Source organism: Phoxinus phoxinus (assembly GCF_949152265.1).
Source record: "Phoxinus phoxinus genome assembly, chromosome: 1".
Taxonomy (NCBI): Eukaryota; Metazoa; Chordata; class Actinopteri; order Cypriniformes; family Leuciscidae; genus Phoxinus; species Phoxinus phoxinus.
The window spans coordinates 27,566,777-27,585,699 of NC_136876.1; the positions used below are offsets into that span (position 1 = coordinate 27,566,777).

Sequence of the window (18,923 nt, forward strand, 5' to 3'; positions counted from 1 at the left end):
AATGTGATTGTGGACTGGATTTTTTTTTACCTTTTATCACAGTCTTGGTCATGTCAAAGATTAGAAACAACATTGGTTTTGATGCATTGATAGTTTTTGTGCAGCATCAGATTTTAACTTTTTCTCCCTCATTTACTGTTCGTGGCTGTTTTTGCCCCATTGACTTCCATTATAACCACATTTTTTGATTGCAAAGCCATGACACCATAAAATCATGCATTTTTGATTGTTGGTGGTTTTCCCTGTTGGGAAGAGGTAAAAATTTAAATTTTTACTGTTGATAACCAGGTGGCACCATTAACCCTTTAGATAGGCCTGTGCAAAAAAAAGCTTAGTTTCTGGCTTTTACATGGAGTTATATGGAGTATAATAGCATAATAAAGTGTGTGTGTGTGTGTGTGTGTGTGTGTGTGTGTGTGTGTGTGTGTGTGTGTGTGTGTGTGTGTGTGTGTGTGTGTGTGTGAGAGTGAGTGAGAGAGAACTCACCTTGATGCGTCTGAGAAAATCAAAATATGCACCTCAGCTCTCAGAACTACATGGAGTAAACAAAAACAAAGTAAGTGTATTTATGCATCTGCCTTTTGATGGTGAGAAATGCAGACTAAACAAAAACTAGGCAAGTGGATTTAAACACTTGCATGCAAGCCTGCTGGTCATTTGATGGTGAGAAGAGCAGCAAGCAACATGAGAAAGGGCTTGACTTGTAGTGAAGTTTTAGAGATGATTCTGCAGCCGGACCCGTCCAGCGAGCTGCAGGATGTATTGTCTTCTCCCTCTGACACCACAGACTCAGGAGAGTCAGACCATTATTTGGATGTGGCACCCTCATCATCCTCTCTAGCTTCCACTGAAGGCGAGGGGGATTCGGAAGATCCTGGGTCTGGGTGGATTGGGAGAAACGGCGAAGTGTGGTTTTCCACCAACGCAGAGACATCCCTTTCTTCAGCCTGCCAGAGGCGTGACTCCAGGGCCGACGAGATGATTGACCTCATTGTCAGCATGACCAACCTCCAAAACGCAGAGCTCTGGTGATTTCTTGAATCTTGAGAGGGACATGGTGGCTCTAAAAATCGCACGACCACTGTGATCATCCCACAGGCAACGTGTGGACTCCCCTCTGGACCTGTAGACGCCGGCCAAAATCAGTAGCCCCATGTATGCACGGAGATCTGTGGAGTCCACCCCGGTCCAGTTTCTCATTGTGCGGCACCCGTAAAAAACAGATTGAACACAGAATCGATGTTCTGGACCCTTGCGATGGCATAGCGCGTCGGCCATGAAGTCACGCCTCTGGCAGGCTGAAGAAAGGGAGTTGTCTCCGCGTTGGTGGAAAACCACACTTCGCCGTTTCTCCCAATCCACCCAGACCCAGGATCTTCCGAATCCTCCTCGCCTTCAGTGGAAGCTAGAGAGGATGATGAGGGTGCCAAATCCAAATAATGGTCTGACTCTCCTGAGTCTGTGGTGTCAGAGGGAGAAGACAATACATCCTGCAGCACGCTGGACGGGTCCGGCTGCAGAATCATCTCTAAAACTTCACTACAAGTCAAGCCCTTTCTCATGTTGCTTGCTGCTCTTCTCACCATCAAATGACCAGCAGGCTTGCATGCAAGTGTTCAAATCCACTTGCTTAGTTTTTGTTTAGTCTGCATTTCTCACCATCAAAAGGCAGCAGATGCATAAATGCACTTACTTTGTTTTTGTTTACTCCATGTAGTTCTGAGAGCTGAGGTGCATATTTTGATTTTCTCAGACGCATCAAGTTCACACACACACACACACACACACACACACACACACACACACACACACACACACACACACACACACACACACACTTTATTATGCTATTATACTCCATATGACTCCATGTAAAAGCCAGAAACTAAGCTTTTTTTTGCACAGGCCTATATAAAGGGTTAATTGTGCCACCTGGTTATCAACAGTAAAAATTAAAATTTTTACCTCTTCCCAACAGGGAAAACCACCAACAATCAAAAATGCATGATTTTATGGTGTCATGGCTTTGCAATCAAAAAATGTGGTTATAATGGAAGTCAATGGGGCAAAAACAGCCACGAACAGTAAATGAGGGAGAAAAAGTTAAAATCTGATGCTGCACAAAAACTATCAATGCATCAAAACCAAAGTTGTTTCTAATCTTTGACATGTCCAAGACTGTGATAAAAGGTAAAAAAAAATCCAGTCCACAATCACATTTTATATTGAAAATAAGTAATTTTGTGTTTTTTTCCCTCCCAAATCAGTGACATAATATATGAATTTGGTAATTAAAGAGTTAAAATCTTGATTTTTTTTAAAACATTTAGTAGTTTTGAACAGGACTGAGGTTGATTAATAGATTTATGCAAAAAAAATGGCAAAAAAATATTTATCTGATCAATTTTTACAGCAGTTTAAAGTAGTGGCTGTTTTCAGCCACGAACATAACGAAAGGATGGGAATTTGAACAATGCACAAGGGTTAAAATACTATGGTGGTTGTACGAATCATAAAATACGAAAACCACTGGAACCGAGCACGCCTAAATCGCTCAGGTTTTGTGAACTGGTTCAACAGATTCACCCAGCTATTACACAAAAGTATTTGGGAAAGTTTTAGTATGTACGTGTCGTGTGTAAATGTGAACTTTCCGTTGTCTTTATTTTTGAAATAGGTGTTGTTTGGTTTATTTATACATAAAAATATTTTTTAAGAGAGTATTTTACTTCTTTCGGAAGTCAAAGTTTCACATAATACATAAAGGACAATTCTATTGAATTAGAATTCTAATTCTGGAAACACAAGCAAGGAAAGTACAGTTTTTGTTCTAATTTCCTATTTTTTATGTCATTTACGTAATATTTATTTCTTGTTGCTTTTTGTTCCTTAACTGGTTATTTTGTTATATTGCAATTAAAAATAAAACAATTCTATTAATAAGCAGACATTGAACATTAAACAAGGAGTGGAAAAGGGCTGATTTTAATTCATTTAAACGCAGTTACAGATACTGCAGCATGATTTTCTTTTCAGTTTCTATTTTCTATTTTTTAATTTTTTTTGCAAGAGCACTGAGAAGGATAAAGGTGAGTTCGCAAAAACATTAGGAGCGTCTGGTTTTTTGGGATGAACAATGTCAGCGTTTATGTTAAATTTAAAACATTCACTTGTTCAAGCAACTACGCCCAAAGGCATCATTCTTATTGATCTTTACATTTTAGTTGATTCTTTCCACCATTTTAAAATGCCACACACACACAAAAGAAAAAAAAAACTCACTAGCATTTACACTCCCCTTTGATTTAAATACAAAATCAGGGAATTAAATGTCAATACTTAAGCTTCCAAACAAAAACTCAAAAAGAAACAAGCGGGCACCAATAACTCCTGTAACTAAAATTGTAAAGAAATGCAAAACACTTCAAGAAGCAACAATGCATGTGGAAAAATGTATTTACAATGAAACCACTGTATGTCAGAATTCACCATAACCATGTGCTGGGACTTAATCTGCAGGTATAACCTGATGGCATCCATGCCCATTCTGATGTTCAGTCAGCTCCATGTGCATTTACACTAAGTTGGTAACATAAAACGGTTCAGCCTATAGCCTTCAGCGCCCCAATAAAATTATGAAGGATCTAAATAAGAATAATTATAATATCAAGTCATTAACACACAACAGCGTACTGTAAATGCGATCAGTAAAGTGGGCATTTGTAAAACCTCACAGCCACTTACACAAACCCACCCCGGCCCTAACAGATCATAACACACAAAAAAGCACAAATTGTTTATCTCTCCAAACATAACATTTGCGTGAATTAAATAAGGAGCACAGGTTTAAACACTCTGATATCTAACCACCTTTGACGGGTGACTAAGAAATGAGCAATTCATTCAGAAATGAAGGGAAACATTACCAAATCAAAGTGTGCCTGCGCCAAAAGGGGATTGGTGGATTAACCAGTAGATGAGCACTGAGCTGACACTGAATATTGGAAGGGTTTGCGACGATACAGTGAGAGTAAGCTGCTAGTGCTTGATGGGACGTGAGGCGTAACAGGGAGAGCGGTTCAAATTCTCAGCAAAGTTACAATATCACACAAGATCACTCTCACTCATGCTACCCCCTTCTTTATGTAACTCGATACACACCACCATCTTAATACACACACGTTTTGTCCGCTGTTTGGACACTCTTTACCTCTGCCTTAACCCCCCTCCCTCCCTTCCCCCCTTTTTCTCATCGGTTCCTCCTTCACTGCACGGCTTGTTCGTTGGCGGTGCTGCCCGAGTCTTGAGGCTTCATAACATCAGGAAGCTCTGGAGGGCTGGAGAAGGCCTCTATTCTTAGAGGCTCAAAAGCATCATCTGTGATAAAAAACAGACACAGTAAGCAAATCCGAATCACCATAATACCACAGGCAAGTGTTGGAAATGGGAACTCACCACTGATGCGAAAAGCCAGCCCTACTGTGGCCGGAGCCTGAGGCCTGGCTGTCTGGTTTGTGAAGCCACAGTCTCCAAGAGTCTTACTATCTTCAAGCAGCATGTCCTCCTGTGGGACATGGACAGATTGTTTACTAAAGTGCACCACTTCAACTCAAACTAGTCCATACCTGATTTGTGTGAGGTCATTGATAAATTGGATAAATAGATATGAAAATATTAAATGCAATTTTTTTTTAAATAAAGAAATACTAGTTTGTTGTATTCATGTATAGAGATTGGCATTTTCTCCCCCTGCTGCCAGATATGTCTTCGTTTTTCCTTTCTATAATGTTCAATGCGTTCAAAACAAAACAAGTTTTCTAGGAAATGCTATTCAAATTAATTTAAAGGTACACTATGTAACAAGTGCAAATACATTACTTAACAAATATAAACATCTTTATTCACCTATTTTTCCATGAGCAAATGAAAACTGGGCTACACAACAAATGCCCCTTAAAACATTTTACATGCTCTTTAATCAATTAATTATACTTGCCGTTAGCTTTCAAGAGTAATGTATTTTTCTGTGTTTTTTTGTGCGCTTGATGAATTCATTATTACACAAAAGTTATTAGAACATCGCAAAGAGAAACAAATGGATAGCAAATAAATTACCGACCAAACAAAAACACATTCTTTCCATGAATGCTGTTGCGAGCTGCTCTCTCGCTAATATACCTGATCATTTTGGAGTATTATGTAAAATAAAAAGTATCATCATCATGCAAAAACAAAAACAAAGCACAAGCTTTTGTGTCAGGTCATGTTGTAGTGCTAAGTATAACAGTAGAGTTGTGTGTATTACGATCCACTAATCAGAGAGGTTACCGAATCTCAAGCGATTTTTTGACTGGATAAAATGAATGGAGAATCTCTCATTTTTCCGAGGGTGCTTGGCCGTTTCCGTGGGGATCAGCGCCCATGTCCTGAAACACTATGGTACGCTGATATGAAGTGTTTATATTCTGACTATTTTAGACCAGTGGGACGACAAGGGCTGTGGAGTAGCCCAGTACCCAAATGACTCGTCATATACATAAATAAAACTGCATGCCTCTTGCCGAAGAACATTGTAGCTACTTCTCTGTCTATTAGCTGCAAGGCTCCATAAGTTACATAATGTACCTTAAAGTCTTTCACTTTCTATTCTGTTAATCTTATGAAAAAAAGAAAAAAAAAGACAGCAGCCAGCCACTCACATTTATAAAACCCTGTTTTAATTTGTGAGGTTTTTTTTTAACTTAAGGGATTTTAGCTATTATTAGCAATGGATTTTATTAATTCTGTGATAGTTTGTGGTATTAGTTGGCTACACACTCTACCATTCAAAATGTTGGGGTCGGTAAGAGTTTATTAATGTTTTTGGAACAAATGTTATTTGGTCAAAAATAGAGTTAAAACCATAATATTGTAAAATATTATTGCAATTTAAAACAACTCTTTTCTATGTTCTTATGTATTTTTAAAATGTTATTTATTCCTGTGATGGTAAAGCTGAATTTTTAGCATCATTACTCCAGTCTTCAAAGTCACATGATCCTTCAGAAATCATTCTAATCTGATGATTTGCTGCTCAATAAATATTACTAATTATTGTGCTGCTTAATGTTTTTTTCTTTTTTGGAAACAAGGATACTTTTTTTCAGGATTCTTTGATGAATAGAAAGTTCAAAAGAACAATTTATTTGAAATAGAAATATTTTGTAGCCTCAAATGTCCTCAATGTCACTTTTGATCAATTGAATGTCATATCAATGAATAATAATATTAAAAACTTTTTTGTTGACCTTATAAAGCCTCTGATCCTCTGGTGCACGCTTTAGGATGCCCTCCACAATCCGCTTCAGCTCGTAGACTGTGGTAGACTCCTTAGCATCTGTGAAGATGGTTGTCTTGTGACGTCTGATCATCAAAAAGACATCCTGAAGAGAAAAGCAAGCAACTTTCAATCCCATCTCTTTATTACAATTTATCTTTGAGATGTGAGTCTATACTGTGTTCAACCGTCCACAGTATTCACTCATGGCTCAAAAACCTTACGGAGCATTCCTTGTCCTTCACGAAACATAGGGAAGCATCAATTATTTAAAGAAAATAATCCTGAACATCGGAACGGGTAGCCTACATAAAAACAAACAACTAACGTCAAAATAGCTTCTTAACCCTAAAGCGGTGTTTGCAATTTACAACCACTGGCTTTCAAATTAAATAATGAAAAGAAAAGCAGATGGTGAACAGCTGAAACATGTCAACTACACAAATGAAACGCCGACAGCTGCTGCTGCAGTTGTGTTAAGTTGTTGTTGACTTAGTTACTGGCAACACCTAGGAAATGTAGCGCGTTGTTGTGCGGTTTGTTTGTTTACTGCAAACTCCTAGCATTATGGAGAGCTGAATTATCGGTGAGACTAACGTTGAAGTGGCTGAACAAAGTATATAACGTTATACATTCAGCTGACACCAGGCTAGCGCAAGTTATCTTTTAAAAATGGACGTGCAAACTGGAGCTGGTAACGACGGCAGGCTAGAAACATGTAGCAACCAATCTGCTCTCGTAAATCCTTTTACTATTCATCTACTTCAGTATATGTGGCTAGATTAAATCTCTAGATGACCATCTGAAATGCACAGCCCATAATGATCAATGACAGGACCAGCCCGTTCCTACATTACGGAGCTGTCACGAAATCAACACCGCGATTAACGTTAGCTAACAGCCCCGTTTCGGCCACAGGGACTGCGCAGCGCTCATACAAATAACAACAATACAAAACTGATTGGACATCGATTCTCCATATTGGCTGACCTTGTCTGTCGTCGAGCGCAATTTAGTGTCAAACTACTAAGTTACACAATAAATTGGGCGGATTTAGCAGGGAACGTTAGCCGGGCTGCTAAAAATATTGCGAAACAAAGAGGTCTGTGAAAAGGCTACCTTTACACAAGCTAGCCACTTCATTCAGCAGCTAGTTTGGTTAAAACATTCATAGTAACGTTTTCAAACGACAAAACGAATAAATACATTTGATCTAGCTTACATTTGCTTGCTCACTCACCATTTCTCTACGGCTGTTTCGCTGACTTCTTCCACTATCCCACGCTGCACTGCGGAAATCAAAGCGCTCGAGCCAGTCCTCCACAATCCCAGATGTCTTTGCGCGAGCAGCGTGAACTCTTTCTGTCCCGGAGACGGTCGCGCTCTAGTGGCCTCACATAACTCATTACATTTATTTTTTAACTAGCACTTGTTGCTTAGGCACAAACCATTTACATTTTCCAACTGTTTAGTGTACTGTTTTAACCTATTCCAGTGAGAACAAATCTTAATGCATATATATTCGTGCTTTAGAATGAAATGTATGATGTGGCATTAACATTTGTTTTTACTGGGATTACTGGAATGGTCAAATATGTTAATTAGAATAGGATATCGTAATACTTTTGCCTATTTGTTGTACATTCTAGAAAGTATTTTGGAGTCGGGACTGTGTTGCTTGGAATTACAAATGGACATGAAGTACACAATGACAGACATTAAAAGAAGTATAAACAGTTTATTCTGAATAAGACTTTGCTGGAATAAACTGAGTCAACATTATAAAAAAGGTTTATTAAAAAGAAAGAAAGAAAGTATTTGTCATATTAATCAAGCACACTTAATTTCAGGCCCCCACAAAATATCCTTTAGGATTGCCTGCAACTCACAGGAATATTTGTGGCATCTTCAGTTTATAATGGCATCATGGTAAACATAGCTGTTGGTTATTAAGATTAGATTATCTTTTGCTTCCTCAGTCTGGTGGAATCAGTTATTTATAAACAGTAAAAATTACCAAAGAAAATTCACACTCCTTTCAAAGCACTTCATTTTACAGTGAATACTATTATCTTACACCTTTAACCGTTACATTTTTAAGATAATAGTATTCACTGTAAAATATTACAGTATATATATATATATATATAAAACGGTATTTATATAATAAATATCATTAAAGTTTAACGGTATTTATTCACAATGCTGCATAACATTTCAATATGAAAAAAAAAACATCACAAATAAACAACACCTCAGTCTGGGTCTAAATGGACTTTAACATCATTATTTTCCATCCCTTCATTAATGTGGTCTGTACGGAGCTTCCTCACTTGACCTTCAGTTTGAAGTCACACACCAGTTACAATATTCAGGCACACTAGCAACAGAGGAGCAACAAGAAAATTTCATGACAAGATGATAAAATCAGAAAACAAATAAAGTACTACGGTTAATTCATACTATGTTTTTTTTACCTTATGAAACGACAATGCAGTCTGCTGATTGTCCTGTGTTAACAAAAGTGAAATGATAATGAGCACAGATGTGAAGGAAAGGTAAACTGAGATTTGGACATGAGGTGATCATACTCACGGAATATTTGTTTGAGTGCCTCAATTTCTTTGAATGGGTTTGGTTTCTGTATTTTGAAAGTGTACTTTGCAAGGTCATCTTCACTGAGCTTGATTGAAAAACAAAATACATACTCAAATTTAATAATATACTTTATGTATACAGTACCATTCGAAAGTTTGAGGTCAGTAGAATTTGTTTAGGAAGAAATTAATACTTATATTTAGCAAGGATACATGAAATTGATCAAAAGTGCTAATAAAGACATTTATAATGAGGTATGGGAGATCTCCTCAACCACCACCAAAAAAAAAGGTTAAAAAAACCCCCCATTGAAACAGAAAACACTTATTTTTAAAATTGTTATATTTCACAATGTTGCGGTTTGTACTGTATCTGAGCACAAGACACTTATAAAAAATATTTCTGACCCCAAAGTTTTGAACGGTGTGTATATCAATTATTTTGTTGTGCGTATGTGTAGAATCACAAAACTAAAACTAACCACCGCATTTGTCCATGTCTAAACAAAATGACTAAAATAGCAGTGTAATTCTGCTCAAGATTCCTGACATAGTCATAACCAATAACAATTGGATTTGGGCTGCCAGTGTGGACAAAGCTGTTGCAATGTCACAGTAACATTTCAGTAAATACAATACATACTGGCTGATCTCTGGGTGATGTATAAGGTTTAGTTCCCGCACTGCGATGAAGAGACAGAGGTCTGTGTTTGGTTTCTGGGTGCACACTGCAGTTGAAGCGCAGCACGCTGACAGGCAAATGAACATGCCAACTTTCTGGATGCTTCTTCACCAGATTTTCTACCATACTGTAGACAAACAGCACCACAAATATTTCTAAATAACTCCAGGCTCTGGAATAAATGGTGATTTACATCCAAACAATTCCAAACTCACTTGACAATGTGGTATTGTGTGTGAGGCTCAAGCTGTGAAGCCTGATGATGCCGAGAGACAAGGGAAATATCCTTTATCATCAGAATATTATTGAGTGCTCTGTTAACCTTGACAAAAATAAGCAAAATGGGAGATGATCACAAACTAAACCGCACTGAGACATTTTAGAAACTTTACAGCACATTTGAAAAAATAAAATACAATTCACAATTATAAATAAATAGCCAATCATAATGTAGGGCTTACCGTTCTGACCTGAATCCCTCTGGCACCCCAAGGTGTGAGAAATCCCAGAGGAAAACCATACCGGGAAATGGCATCACACATAAGCAGGGCAATGGAATCAGAATTAGGCTTTTCCGATGGAAAGATTTCAATCCATTTGGTGTAATAGTCACAGATGACCACAATGTGGCTATAGGCGCCTTTGCTTTCTTGAAATGGGCCTGTTACATCTATACTCAGCCATTGCCATCTCTCGGTCACCTGAAAAATAGAGACATTAAGGCAATAGAAACCAGGGGTTTAATGTAAAAATGATTTTAAGGCCGAGACACACCAAGCTGACATTAAAGTACTAGCGCCGTTTGAACACACCAAAAGGACTAAAGGCGACTGTCAACTTGCACGTGCGTTCTGCGTGTATGTAAATATCTGTCCATATCAGCAGGTATCAATAGTCTATATTCGTCATTCAAAAAAGTTAAACCGAAACTTGGACTGCAGATATACAAACCGTGAACAAAGCAGCGCTTGCTGACCGTTTTGAATATCAATCATGCTGATTACTAGCTGATCACTTTATGATCACAGTGTTCGTTTGTTGGCCAGAGGAGAATTGGCCCCCAGACTGAGCCGGTTTTTTACCTTCTTCTCTCCATTCTGTCACCTGATGGAGTTTAGGTTCCTTGCCCCTCGCCTCCAGCTTGCTTAGTTGGGGACACTTAATATTCAGCAATATTATTGATTTGAGATGAGAGCTGAACTGAGCTGGACGATGACATCACTGTTTTCTGCAGAACTGTTTTATAGATGAAATGAACTAATAACTGATGATCTTTACACAACGGAGTGAATCAACACTGAACTGACTTCAGCTGAACAATGACACTATTTGAATAATTTTTCAGTTATCACTGTAAAGCTGCTTTGAAACAATCTGTATTGTATAAAGCACTGTTTAAACATAGGTAACTTGACTTGATTTTCTTCATTCCAGACGGCTCATGTTATTAAAATATTTACATATTGGAATGCTCAGGAAAGGTACCGTAAAATTAGAACAGACTTCTGTCCATGTCATCTTGACTTGGCTCGCTTTTATCACTTTTGCTTTTATTCTCATACTCGTTCGCTAAACTGAACAGCAATCAGAGTGATCTCTCTCACCGATGGCCTCGGCACCAATTCAAGATGCCGAATCGGCACACTGCCACCGGAAAAACTAATCCGAAAGACGCCAACTGACGGCCCAAAGTCTGACCGTCGGCTTGGCGTGTCATGGCCTTCACAGAAAGGAAGCATAACATTTCCCTTTCATAACTATATTATGACTACACTTTCAAATCGTCATACAAAAAAATAACAGTAACAGACCTTAAATACAAATCTGTAAGAGGCATACCCTGATAAACTGTGTGTTTGGATTTTCAGGCATGTCAAGAGGTGCATCATCGTAAGCGACGTCATTTCCAGGATCCTGTATGTAAAAAAAAAAAAATCATAAATGCTAAAACACAATTCAGGAGATTTCCAGATCTATCAGGTTTTACAACCTGAAAGACGGTAAAGGTCTACATACACTAGTGTCATTGTCGTCATCATCATCATCATCCTCATCCTCATCCTCATCACCCTCTGATAGCTTCATCCACTGAAAGCTCTGTGAAAACACATTGTGTGGCATACAATGCACAAGTGTATAAGATGCTCGACAATCAGAAGCCTAAAAACATATGATAAACAATTATGAACCTGCGGTTTGCAGTAGTCATTGTGAAAGCTGCCAGCATGAAAGGGACCACTGGAACCATCAGAATCCACAGTCACACGAACAAACTTTCCCTGAAGCCTACCAAACCATGACCGAGAGATGTGAAGTAGTTAAACAATTAGAGAGAATCATTTATTTGAGAAAAATGTAATAAATTGCAAATACCCTACCGTGGTGTTACTGGCACTGACACTGGGGTTGGTTTTGGTTTGATAGGCACTTCCACTGGCTTACGATTCTGGTTTTAAAAATGATAATGAAAGATAAAAGACTTTCTAAAAAAAGAACTTTAAAAAAGTGGTTCTCAACTGGTTATGATTTGAGGACCCAGATTTTACACAGGACATCAAGTGGTGTCCCAAAATACCCCCTTAGATTAAGGTCATTTTTAATCATTGAACAACACATTGGATGTTTGCTAATGGTCTCATTACATGTGTAAGTGTTTATTTTTGATTGCAAGTGTTTATTTGTATTTTTTAATTTTTTTTTATTATTTATTGTTATTTAACATGTTTTTGATATCATTCATTATTATCTTTTCATCAACGGCCCCTGCAGTTCCCTCCCAAACCCCAACTTGGGAAACCCCACAACAGAGAATGAAAATAAACGTAAATATAATCAAACACAGAAGTTTATTAATATTATCATTAACTGCATAAGCCCAACAGCAATATGCAAAACTATGAAAATGACAAAGGCTGAGAAGGAAAACCAACTACTTTGGTTTATTTAGAAATGCCTTGATTTAACGAACCACTGTTTTTGTAAATTTAGCCACTAAACTTTTTTACTAGATATGAAGAGTGATTACTCTAACTTCCAATACATACCAGAGATCGCCTCTTGACAGCTGGTACCTGGGTGTAAACATTTACAAAGACAGGTACAAATTAAAAAGAGTTTATGAAAGGAAAATCTACAGTAATGTAGCAGGAACACAAGAAATACGCACATATGCATAACAACCACAACATTTAAAGACATTCAAAAACTGTTTTGACTTGCCTTCCACTGGAGATGTTTAGGGAAATTAAAGATGGTCGGGACAGCATTTTTTCGCAATCGTTTGTGGCTGCCCATTTGTTCAAAGCAGTCCTTCTCGAAATGATCCGAGCACAGGACTGAATTTCCAGTTGGCCACCAGTTCTGCCATCTCATCCGACGGAGCCACTCCCGCACTCTCAAGCCGTCAGCTAATGGGAATCTGCATGTTTTACACATGAATGAACAAACCAGAGAGGACACATAGACATGCATAAGCGTTAATAGAACTGAATCAACACTGAATTTACTGAACGCTGCTGAACAGCAGCCGAAATGCATGATTCTCCTGTTCTCAATGTAAACCTGCTTCGAAACACTCTGTATTGTATAAGCGCTATAATATTAAAATAGACTTGACTAATGCATGCGTGACAAAAAGGAACAAATGTTGGACAAAAGTGCATGTAAATTTAAATATGAGATACGTTTTTGTATGGTTGTTTGAAACTACGAATATGAGATATTCAACTTACTTGTGAAAAGAAAACTCGCCCCTGTTATATGCCTCTTTATAATCTCTATCTGAACGCTTCTTGCACTTATACGCTGAACACACAGGCATTTTTTTTACAAAGAGACAGAATTTATTCAACTACATTTAACACGTTATACATTGCAGACATCACTGAAAGAGCGTATTTAGTATTTCCGGAAACTGTCCTTCGAGTGGGATTTTAGGACAGATTGAATACTGATAGTACTGCCACCTACCGGGTACTTATAATAATCCCACTTTCCTTCTTGCAGAACGCTGTCTCTTGACTCACTTATTTTTCAGCTCCGAATTAAACAAAATATACTACCACCCACCTTCAAAAGATTCGAGTCACTGGAATACATTATATTCCCCATCGCGACCTAACAGCTCCACCAAAATGCAACACACACGCCAACGTTGTGATGACAACAGTCCCGTAAGATGGTTACCATTACAATACTTTGTCAAAACTGTGGCATGTCTGATTAGCAACTACACAATATTGAAACAGTTGTTATATGTGTGTGTGTGTGCATATTTTGATTAGTGGACTTTCCATTTGAGGTTGACTTGGAACTTGAAAGAAAAAAACTTACGTGTGAAAAGAAAACTCGCCCCTTTTGTATGCCTCTTTATATGATCCATCGGAGCGTTTCTTGCACTTATAAGCTGAACAAACGGGCATTTTTTCTATCAGAATATATTACTGCTCCACTCAATTCCACCAACGTCGCACAGGGCAACAACAACCGAAAACGGCTGTTTGTGTATTTCCGGATGCTGTTGTTCCCAGAGACGCATTACCGCCATCTGCCGAACACTGTATGTATTGCAGTCAGTTTGACAAGTGTGCTTTAGTGAGTTGTGGACAAAACCTTGATTGCAAAGATTTGGAAAGACATTGGCTTTCATTTTTGTTTTTTCTATAGAGGGAAACGAGAGCATTGTCCATTTATTTTATGATTATGGCTTTTTTTGTTTGTTAAAAAAAAAACTTCTTTTTTTTAATACAAATGTTGAATTTAAAATATGGCATAAATGCACTTATTATATATGGAAAATCACAAAAAAACGACCTTTACTCATTTAAAAATATAAATAGGTCATTACCTTCATACTTCAACAGCTAGGAAATAACAGCAACAACCTACTGTAAATCACTGTAAAGCCTTATAGTCTTCAATTAATTTTTATTAACCCTTTCATGCATGAATTATGATATTATTCCTTTTAGGCAATGGTATAAATAAATATATGAGATATAATTAGAGAGTGCAGTTTTTCATCTGTATTTGACATTATTGCTTTTAGGGCATGAAAAATAAGATTAGATTTAAAAAAAACATTTTTTACACATTTTTCAAAGAGATTTTCAGATGTCCATTTGAGTATGACAGCATGTATGAGTATGACAGTATTGACAGTATGCGTTTATGGTTTAAACTAAAGAGATACTGTATTAAACATAATACAATAATCAAACATATATAGTGTGTGTATTTAACAAACCAATCAATAAAACTATATAAAATCATGTGAAAACTATAAAATATATACAAAAACTATAAATGCAAAATATTGCAAAGGCAAATGAACTTCATTCAAGTTTAATTTTGCGTATCTTTGATTTCAGAACATGAGGACGTGATTCCATGAGAAATTTCTACAGCCTGTCAAGGTACAACTGTGGAAACCACTCAGATACTCCCTCCAGTGTACCAGAGTATGTCAGTTTACCCTATTAGCTGATAATTCTGATTATGGACTCATTTCTACCGATCTCCTCTGAGAAAATCTAGCGATCAGTTGTTTTCAATCTCATCTGAAATGAACAGTGTTGGGGTAATGCATTACAAGTAACATGCATTACGCAATCAGATTACTTTTTTGATGTTACAAGTAAAGTAATGGTCACAAGTAACGTGCATTATGTAATCAGGTTTTTTTAATGTTACGAGTAAAGTAATGTATTACAAGTAATGTACATTACATAATAAGATTACTTTTTGATCTAACAAGTAAAGTAACGCAATACAAGTAACGTGCATTACATAATCAGATTACTTTTTTGATGTCAGTGAAAATTACATTCTAATAATACAAATACATTTATTTACAGTAAAAAGAGTTACTGCAGATTTAAGTATTTAAAAAAAAAACATTCACAGTAAGTATGAATACCGAATTACACGTGGAACTGTTGACTATGAACTTCATACATTTATGAATTTATGAAAAGGCTGCCTTTATTGTTTAAATGTGGTTTACATTATAGTTAAAGTATTGTTTAAATATTGCATTGTTTAAATAACAAATCAGTAGAACAGGCTTTCTTACGAGTAAATAAATAAATAATAGAAGAAAATGAAGCTGTAGAAAAGTTTGTTGTCCTCTCATGTGATGTCCACACTCCGGTCCAGTTAGTGGCAGTAATGCGCCAAAAGGTGCTTTTTATCTTGACAACCAAGAAGACGATGACAACACGCAACCACAGACAGTAGCAGCACGCAACCGAGTAAATGGCAAGTTATATCTCTGACACATATTTTACATTAAAACGTCGTTTAAGTCCATAGTAGAAAGACACGAATGAATATTAAATACAATAAAACGCTTGCAATATTAGCGTCTTGCAACGACGTTTCCAAACAAAACGCAATATCTCGAGGTGATATGTAACTTTAAAGATGATGTTTATTAAAGAGGAGAGAAATAACAGGTGTGATCCTGAAACCTGCATAATACAAAATGAGCAACAAGGAGGTTTGTGTCTATTCTTGATTGTTTTTAAATAAATGATGACAGAACTTGCTAGACAGTTCATCAGATTCAGTGTTATAAAAATCTCAATAGCCGCTTAGACAAACAAATAAACAGATGAAGCAAATAAATGACAACAAAATTGTTTTGTTCAGTTTTATATTTTTTTATTTCCATTTGTCCTGTGTTGTCATTTCAGCCCAGATGAAACTGAAAGAGGAAGATCTGAATGAAGTGGACGGGAAACATCTGCATCAGAAAGCTCTCTATTTCCTCTCTGGAGAAAAATCAGAGAGTTGCTCCCAAACAGAAAAAATATTCTCACAAAAAACAGACAAAAAGCCTTTCACCTGCTCTCTGTGTGGAAAGCGCTGTGCCCATAGAGGCCACCTCAACGATCACATGATAACTCACACTGGAGAGAAGCCATTCTCATGCCCTCAGTGTGGAAGGAGATTCTCACATAGAAGAAACCTCAATGATCACATACTAATTCACAATGAGGAGAAGCCTTTCGTCTGTCCTCAGTGTGGGAAGAGTTACAAGCGTAACGAACACTTTAAGAGTCACTTACTGAATCACAATGGAGGCAAGCCCTTCAGCTGCTCTCAGTGTGGGAAGAGTTTCAGTTATAAAAGAAGCCTTAATGACCACATAAAAATCCACACTGGAGAGAGTCTTCACACGTGCCTTCAGTGCGGAAAGAGTTTCGTAAATAATGGACACCTTAAGGAACACACAAAAATCCACACCGGAGAGAGACCTTTCGCCTGCCCTCAGTGTGGAAAGCGCTTCATGAGTAAACGAGACGTTACGTATCACATGAGAATTCACACAGAAGAGAAGCCTTTCAAATGCCAGCAGTGTGGAAAGGGGTTTGCATGGACAAGCTGTCTGAAAATCCACATGCGCCACTCTCACTCTGAAGAAAGGGACTTTAGTTGCGAGTACTGCAATAAAAGGTTTGTTTTGGAGTCATACCTAAAGAGACACCTGAAAATTCATCGAAACGAGAAACCGTATGTCTGTTCTGTTTGTGGGAAAGGGTTTTTATGGCATACGTGTTTCAAAGCGCACCAGAAAATACATGAGAGTGTGAAAACCCATGTGTGCTCAGAGTGCGGGAGAGCCTTTTCTAGAGCCGACTATTTGATAAAACACCAAAAAGTCCATACGGGAGAGCGACCGTACACGTGCTCATATTGTGGAAGGACTTTCAGTAAGAAAGCAAACCTGAGAGAACATGTACGACTGCACACTGGAGAGAAGCCGTACACTTGCGCTCAATGCGGAAGCAGTTTCACCTCAGCTAAAGGTCTAAGCTATCACAGAGAAAAGCAGTGTTCTCAAAGCACACCCAATTCATGTTCTACTGAAATCAAAAAAGTGTCAGAATTGGCCAAAGATGGAGTTTTCTGCCAATAGATCTACTGCGTCTAGAACCTTTAGTGGGGAATAATCTGTCATTCAGTCAAATGTAGATGGAAGCAGAATATTTGTGCATCCAAAAGTCATTTATCAAAGAAAATGTAGTCACCATGAAATCAAAATGGACAATTATTGTTATTTTATGGTATATTACAGTATTTATTATAAATTATTTATTTATTTAATCAAAATAACTTCTCGTCCAGCTTCTCTGATGATGTGTTTACTGTTGTGAGGGCGGGATCAACCTGTCACTCACATGAGATCGACCAATAGCAAACCACAACCATCCAATCAATTCTGGGTGGACAAAATCAAGACCCGTCCTACATTTTTTCCTCTTCGAGAAGTTTCTCTGGGATATATGTCAAAATAGGGAAGTAAAGACTATCAGAACTTCGGTTTCATGCCGACTTTAAAGGAAATAAATAAAACCAAGGTAGTCAGAGTGGGGTCTGAAACACTGACTGACTGTACAGTTTTTATAATGTGTCTATACTTAAAAAGGCCAAGTTTATATAGCTACATGGAGGACACAAAAAGTTGTTTATTTTATTTGATTCATTTCATTTACATCCATTGTGGTGATTCAACCAATCAAATTAAAAGTATTGAACTGTATTGCAACTGTATTGAAAATAATATACTATGCATTATAACAAAACGATTTCTTACAAAGCAGTACCCAAAAAGTGGAAGTCAAAGGGCCTTACACAAGTGGAAATAATTGTGGAAAAGACTGTTCACGTCAGTGTATCCCTTGATAGGGTCATGGAGGCCGCGCCTCAATAGTCCCCTGAACTGTCTGGTCCACCCTGGCCACCCGGTCCGCCCTGGTCGCTTGCACTGCCCTGGTCGCCTGCACAGCCTGCTCCGCCCTGGCCTTCCGTCCTGCCGCAGTCTCCAGGTCATCTTCCGCTTCACAGGCCTGACCCTCCATCCCACCGCCGGGTCCGCCTCCGGGATATTAACTAGATTAACTAGACTAGATTAACATTATTCACTAGATTTCTCATAATTCACTGCCCGGACTCATTATCCCTGATTATCACATTCACATGTGTCTCATTATATTGTTTAGTTCTCCCCATATTAGCATGGTTCACCTCATCATTCCCTGCGAAGTCTTATGTTGTTACACTGTATTTCTGAGTGTTTCCACTGTTGTCTATGTTCCTGGTTATTGATACCTGCCTGTGTCCTGGTTTTCCCGTCCCTGTCTCACCCTTTGTATTTGTTTGTTTGTATGGGCTGCCTGCCTGTGTATGACCCTTGCCTGGATTTTGGATTACTCTAATAAACTGCATTTGGATCCATCACCTTCGTGTCTCGGAGCAGTTTGTAACAGATATGTTAGGCTACCCAATTTCACTCAGGTGATTTCTAGCCTCCTTCATTTTATTT

At 37.8% G+C, this 18,923-nt stretch overlaps 3 protein-coding genes across 7 annotated transcripts; 1 reads left to right on the forward strand and 2 right to left on the reverse strand.

Moving 5' to 3' along the window:
* Positions 1–3,438: 3,438 nt before the first annotated feature.
* elob (elongin B) lies at positions 3,439–7,847 on the reverse strand. Its single transcript, XM_079607752.1, has 4 exons — positions 7,557–7,847; positions 6,288–6,422; positions 4,456–4,564; positions 3,439–4,377 (listed from the first exon to the last, which is right to left on the reverse strand). The coding sequence occupies exons 1-4, from the start codon at positions 7,557–7,559 to the stop codon at positions 4,265–4,267; spliced, it is 360 nt and encodes a 119-aa protein (XP_079463878.1). The 5' UTR covers positions 7,560–7,847; the 3' UTR covers positions 3,439–4,264.
* Positions 7,848–8,444: 597 nt separating this feature from the next.
* LOC306994651 (uncharacterized protein) lies at positions 8,445–14,128 on the reverse strand. 3 transcript variants are annotated; one of them, XM_079605340.1, is made up of 13 exons: positions 13,928–14,128; positions 12,815–13,013; positions 12,640–12,666; positions 11,974–12,041; positions 11,785–11,881; positions 11,612–11,692; positions 11,435–11,509; positions 10,057–10,296; positions 9,811–9,917; positions 9,557–9,722; positions 8,912–8,999; positions 8,794–8,826; positions 8,445–8,696 (listed from the first exon to the last, which is right to left on the reverse strand). In XM_079605340.1, the coding sequence occupies exons 1-12, from the start codon at positions 14,014–14,016 to the stop codon at positions 8,795–8,797; spliced, it is 1,269 nt and encodes a 422-aa protein (XP_079461466.1). In that variant the 5' UTR covers positions 14,017–14,128; the 3' UTR covers positions 8,445–8,696; position 8,794. The 3 variants fall into 3 exon arrangements, with proteins under 3 accessions (XP_079461466.1, XP_079461468.1, XP_079461467.1); XM_079605342.1 differs by lacking the exon at positions 13,928–14,128 and adding an exon at positions 13,664–13,682; XM_079605341.1 differs by lacking the exon at positions 13,928–14,128 and adding an exon at positions 13,327–13,545.
* Positions 13,653–18,837, forward strand: LOC306994639 (uncharacterized protein). 3 transcript variants are annotated; one of them, XM_079605310.1, is made up of 3 exons: positions 13,653–13,767; positions 14,965–15,054; positions 16,291–18,831. In XM_079605310.1, exon 3 carries the CDS (start codon positions 16,296–16,298, stop codon positions 17,514–17,516), a length of 1,221 nt encoding a protein of 406 aa, XP_079461436.1. In that variant the 5' UTR covers positions 13,653–13,767; positions 14,965–15,054; positions 16,291–16,295; the 3' UTR covers positions 17,517–18,831. The 3 variants fall into 3 exon arrangements, with proteins under 3 accessions (XP_079461436.1, XP_079461435.1, XP_079461437.1); XM_079605311.1 differs by lacking the exons at positions 13,653–13,767; positions 14,965–15,054 and adding an exon at positions 15,814–16,094 and having other exon boundaries at positions 16,291–17,053; positions 18,287–18,837; XM_079605309.1 differs by lacking the exons at positions 13,653–13,767; positions 14,965–15,054 and adding an exon at positions 15,799–16,094 and having other exon boundaries at positions 16,291–18,837.
* The last annotated feature ends 86 nt before the right edge of the window (positions 18,838–18,923 follow it).